We start from the raw sequence: 5936 nt of genomic DNA, 5'->3' as shown, positions 1-5936 counted from the left end.
GGTTATGTGAAAAGAAAAGTTTACTTTTTCTGAGCTAAACAAATTGGGGATACACTACAAGGTCTCAGAATCTAATGTCAAACTCAGAAACATCTGGTGTGCACGCTGTCCCTGTGTTACCTTTGAGTGGCTCATTGACTCCACACTTGGAGAACGTGTCTGAATCTATACTCCACTGATAATGGATATCGCATAATGATCCTAGATCTGTCTCCTAGAAGCTCATGGGCTTTGTCATACCCATGTTCTCCTAGTTGATTCTGCAGTTCCTGAATCCCACAGGTCCAATTAGCAGCCAGTCCTATGTGTCATGCTGAACCAGTTCCATACTCTGCAGAAATAGTGAGTCAGGCCATGACACACAAAAGAATCTCATCATAGACACCTGTTCTGCCAGGTCCCTTGCAGAGTGCAGTAGGAAAGATGGTGGATTCCTTCTGTGAGGATTAAGCTAATTGCAAAGAACACTCAACTCTCCAAGTTCTCACCCATAGAGTTTGTTTGGGGGATTCCTTCTATAAAGATTTCCCATCTCCTACCAAGGTGACTGTGCTGGCTTTGATCCACTCTCTGGGTCAAATAATGGACCATCTCCATTTTTGTTTAATGCAGCAGTTAGAAGTTCTGCACTCAGCGCTCTGCACAGGATATGCCTTTGCTTCATTCCTGGTCCCCCTGCTCTCTTGGATGGTACTGCAGGCACCACTGATTTCTGCACTGGTCAGGCATTCAGTCTGTGTCCATTGCACAGTGGCTGGAGATAGAAGAGCATGTTAGCAATGAGTGGTATGTGGCCTGGCATTTGTGGGGAGGAGGGGCTCTGGCATACTTGGTTGGCTCCAAGATTCAGTATCAGCTGAGCAGTGTAAGAGTTGGGTAGGGGGAGGAAGGGGCAGAAAGCAGTTCTCATTCAAAACATGCATCCTGAGCCTTTCATTAAAAATTGGGCAAAGTGATTACTTGATCAAAGGGAGGATGTTCAGGGCAAGTGTTTATTGCTCTGGGTGAGATAGTAGGCATTTCCCCATTCTAGTATGCTATTGGGAGTACACGGCTTTGACCAGAACCATTTTTCCCATTAGCTCCAAACTGCTTCAGTTTTATTTTTAATCAAACATTTTGGGGAAGTAGTGATTTGACCCTCCCTGTTGATTTGCATACAATGCAACTGCCAGACTGGCTGCAATTACCTGGCTGCAACACTCCGGCCCCACTCAAGAGTGCATTGAGATCTCTGGTTGCAGAGCTGACTTTGCCTCCACTCACATTGCTGTGGTAGAGATGTTAATAATTCTTTAATTTAATGATTTCTTATTGTAAAAACATTACTTGTTTTTGCATTGGTAGGTGTCTTACCAGTAGGTCCAGGGAAGCAATTATTCCCCTCTATTCAGCACTGGTGAGGCTGCATCTGGAGTACTGTGTTCAGTTTTGGGCCCCCCACTGCAGAAAGGATTTGGACAAATAGGAGAGAATCCAGCGGAGGACAACAAAAATGGTGAGGAGGCTGGGGCACATGACTTATGAGGACAGGCTGAGGGAACTGGGCTTATTTAGTCTAGAGAAGAGAAGACTGATGTGGGATTTAATAGCAGCTTTCAACTACCTGAAGTGGGGTTCGAAAGAGGATGGAGCTGGACTGTTCTCCATGGTAGCAGATGACAGAACAAGGAGCAACAGTCTCAGGTTGCAGCAAGGGAAGTTTAGATATTAGGAAGAATTTTCTCACTAGGAGGGTAGTAAATACTGGAACAAGTTACCCAAAGAGAGGGTGCAATCTCCATCCTTGGAAGTTTTCAAGACCCAGCTAGATAAAGCTTTGACTGGGATGATCTAGTTGGGGATGGCCCTGCTTTGACCTGCTTGACCAGCGAGTTGGATTAGATGACCTCCTGAGGTCACTTCGAATCCTAATTTTCTATGATTCTATGACCCTCTAAGTGGAAACAGGATTGAAATTTTACTTGCACCCAAATTGAATTTATGAGAAATAAAAGCAACTTTCTCAAACCCTGAGTGAAAAGAAATTGACACTTTTTGCAACCGTCTCAAATACCGTATTCATTAGGGCTGTGCAAAGCTTCGGTAGCCAATTCGAGTCAGAGGAGATTAGGCCGGATTCAGTGGTTGAATCTCCAAATCGAATGGGGGTACCCGTTAATCTCTCTGAATCAAATTGGAAGCCTCTAAATCGATTCGGAGACATTCAGCCATAGACTGTACAGGCAGACACTAGCCAGTGCAGGCAGGAACAGCTGGGGGAGCAACTGGACAAGCCACGGCTTGAGTTGGGAGCCCTAGGAGAAGCTGCAGAGAATGATTGAGGAGCTGGGGGATCAAACCGGGAGCTGGGGAAATCAAACCAGGAGCTGTGGCATTGGATATGGAGCTGGGGGGAAGTCCCTGTTCATTTCCCTAGCCCCCAATCATTTCCCTCCAGCTCCTGATTTGATCCCCCTGCTCCCAATCATTCTTCCTAGCCCCCGTTGCTTCTCCCAGGGCTGCCAGCACTGCCTGCCTTGCCCTGGCAGGAGGGCAGCCAGGGGAACAGCTGGACAAGCCACGACTTCTCCCGGGGCTGCCAGCTCAACCCGGGGCTTGTCCGGCTGCTCCCCCAGATGATCCTGCCAGAACTGCCTGCCTGTATAGTTTATGGCTGAATAAGATTCAGAGCTGAATATCTTCAGATTCAACCGAATGGAATCGGGACAGTGATTCAAATCACCGAATCGAATCACTGTCCCTCCAAATTGCTGAATCCGAATCCAAAGCGAATACCTTCTGCTTCACACAGGCCTAATGTTCACCACCAAGGGGTCTCAATAAGTCACAGAATTTGACAAGGACATGCTATGATAAGTCCACATGTGCATAAATCCCCATTTATTTTGACCAATGGGTTAGTCACGTGTGTGTAAGACAGTCAGTTCTCCTAGGAGGACAATACATATACAATACCCCGAAACAATTCTTAGATAGTAATAACTAGGATTTTCCCTGAGTACTGACCCTTGCACTAAGGAGGCAGGGAAGTCAGGACTGGTGACTATGCAGTGCTACTTCATGAGTCTCCCTTTCCAGTCTAGTACCATTCAGCAGGTCACAATTTAACAGGGAGGGAGAGTCATTATAAACTAGGTGCCAGATCACACCACAAAGGTAATTGCCTGAAACTGCATTAACTTTCCCATTTGGGATCAAGCTCAGGTTTTTCTGGAGGCAAAAGCTGAAAGCATAGATTTCAGCCAGGGAATGTCACCTGACCTTCCAGACACACTGCCAAAGAAATTCATTGGAGAGAGTTACTGTCACAGAAGGACAGGAGCAGCTGGGTCACACCTGACCCTATTTGCAGCTCTCCTCCTTCTAAGTGATCTGTTGCCCAGTGTTGATAATACTTTGAATAGCTACCAGCCTGCTGCTGACAAACTCAGTTGAGGAGCTCACAGACCTTAAGAGTTTACAATGCCTCACACAGAACATATTGATTTGTCCAATATTGCTGGGGAGCATATGTTCTGGTCTGCTATTCTGCTGTCTGCATTAAAACCTCCCTGTTAATCCACATACAATGCAACTGCCAGACTGACTGCAATAAGGTGGCTGCACAGCTCTGGCCCCACTTGAGAGTTCATTGTGGCCTCTTGTCATAGAGCTGACTTTGCCTCTACTCATATGGCTGTGGTAGAAATGTTTATAATTCTTTAATGATTTATTGGAAAAGGAGAAAATCTCTCCCACCCAGCCAGAAAAAGGAAGGTCAAAGAAATTGTTGATCTTTTATACGTTTTCTTTTTTTGTTAAATCTTTAGTGTCATTCTCATGGGGTGTATAGTTATTAATCTAAAGGTTACTGCTATTTTTAGTATGTAAAAATTCTGCTTCAGATATCCTGAACGAGTGACAGGATACCAAAAAAAATCTTTTGTTTTAAACAATCAAGGCAAATGGGCCTTTATGAAACAGGTATATCCCCCCAAAAATGCACAAGGACATTTTTATATTACAGTTGCATTAGTGACCCTCTTTAAACTTCAGCTGCTGCACTGCACACAGACAGTGGTGTGTTGTCTGAAACATATGTTGGTAGCTCTCAATACGGGACAGGCAGGGTTTGCATGAGGATCTGGAGCAGAACCACTGTCATAACACTTAGAGCTAGCCAGCTCTACACAAATGATCCAAGCTGCCAGAGTGGCTGTTGCACGTGTGATTCCTCAGCACTCCCATTGTCATTGAGTCTTACATCCCACCACTCGCCTCACCCCACCTCATGCTTCTTAACAGCTGATGCAAAACACTGCATACAACTGCCATGAGAGGTACACAGCAGAAAAGAGTTTTACTGGTCTAACAAACCCTAGGACCTCTGTTACCTTTCTTGAATAAAATGCAACCATTGCTCATCAATAAATCCAGATTTCTTCATTTATGAAACATCAAATTTATTGAGCAGTCATTACAACATTCATCTGCTTTATTTATATCATGTCTGTTCACAGAAATTAAGTCCAGGTAGCACCATGGCAGGGGACAACGAGATGCTGGTGGGTAAGTTCATCCTGCTGGGACTCTCCCTTCATCCCCAAGCAAAGGTCCCCTTCTTCAGTCTGCTGCTGATTTTCTACATTGTGACCCTTCTAGGAAATGGCCTCATAGTGCTGCTAATCATGGCTGACCACCAACTCCACACCCCCATGTACTTCTTCCTCAGCAACCTCTCCTTCCTCGACATCTGCTATTCCACCAGCTCAATCCCTCAGATTCTGGCATATTCCTTTGTAGAGAAACCCACGGTATCTTACAAGACATGCTTCACCCAAGGCTATATTTCTCTTTACCTAGGCATGACTGAGTGTCTCCTGCTGGCTGTCATGGCTTATGACCGCTTTGTGGCCATCTGCAACCCACTGCATTACCCTCTGATCATAAACAGGAAGGTGTGCATCCAGCTGGCAGCAGTATCCTGGGCTAGCGCATTACTGCTGACTCTGGTCCCAGCACTGATGAAGCCAAAGCGGTTTTGTAGACACATCATTAATCATTTTGTTTGTGAACTACAAGCACTCCTCAAACTGGTTTGTTCTGATATTCACAATAATGAAATTGCCACCTGGGTTTCAGGACAACTGGTCCTTGTAGGACCCTTTCTCTTCATCCTGGTCACGTATTTGCGCGTTGGCTTGGCCGTGCTGCGGATTCGTTCAACCCAGGGCAGAAGCAAAGCATTTTCTACCTGTGGCTCCCACCTGGCTGTGGTCAGTATATTCTATGGCACAGCCATGTTTATGTACTTGCGCCCACAATCCAAATCTACTGCAGACCAAGACAAAATGATTTCTGTGTTCTATGGTGCTCTGACACCCATGCTGAATCCCCTAATTTACAGTCTGAGGAACAAGGATGTGAAGGGAGCCTTAAGGAGAACAATATTAAAGGCAATGTGTGCACAGAACTAATTAAACATATCTAAACATCATGGGTCAGAACTACTTGTAACTTCACCGCACTCTGGTTCATCTCAGTGATCCCTTTCAGATGACAGCCACAGTACCTTCCCCGCTGCAGGGCTGGTTCCCAATGCTCCCCCTCTCCAGGATTTATTTCCCCTTCTTGCCAAACCACCACTTCTGTTCCTATAGATTTGTACATGAATTTGGTTCTATTAAAATTAATATAATTTAAATATGCCCTACTTACCATTGGATTCTGTGTGATCTTTAAAACTGTTTTCTCACCTTTATTTATAGCTTCACCAATTATTGTTCCATTTTATCAGCAAATTTTACCAGCAATGCTTTTACAGGATCAAACTAAAAATATGGATATATACCTGGTTATTACATAACTAAAAATATGGATATATACCTGGGTCTCAGGCCAGTCAGTCCTTATAACACCCTTCATCTTTATCCCAATGACATGTTCATCAGCTT

General features: G+C 44.8%; 1 protein-coding gene across 1 annotated transcript; it reads left to right on the top strand.

The window, feature by feature from the left end:
* The first annotated feature begins 4523 nt into the window (after window positions 1-4523).
* LOC102374942 (olfactory receptor 13H1-like) lies at window positions 4524-5459 on the top strand. The gene has a single exon (XM_006015017.1). It carries the CDS (start codon window positions 4524-4526, stop codon window positions 5457-5459), a length of 936 nt encoding a protein of 311 aa, XP_006015079.1.
* The last annotated feature ends 477 nt before the right edge of the window (window positions 5460-5936 follow it).

Source organism: Alligator sinensis, unplaced genomic scaffold (assembly GCF_000455745.1).
Source record: "Alligator sinensis unplaced genomic scaffold, ASM45574v1 scaffold647_2, whole genome shotgun sequence".
NCBI lineage: Eukaryota > Metazoa > Chordata > Crocodylia > Alligatoridae > Alligator > Alligator sinensis.
Note: the sequence above shows the minus strand (reverse complement) of the source record. Positions and strands in the feature narration are given on the sequence as shown.

Coding starts and splice junctions, on each gene's coding strand:
- LOC102374942 (XM_006015017.1), top strand. CDS start 4,524: ATGGCAGGGGACAACGAGATGCTGGTGGGTAAGTTCATCCTGCTGGGA.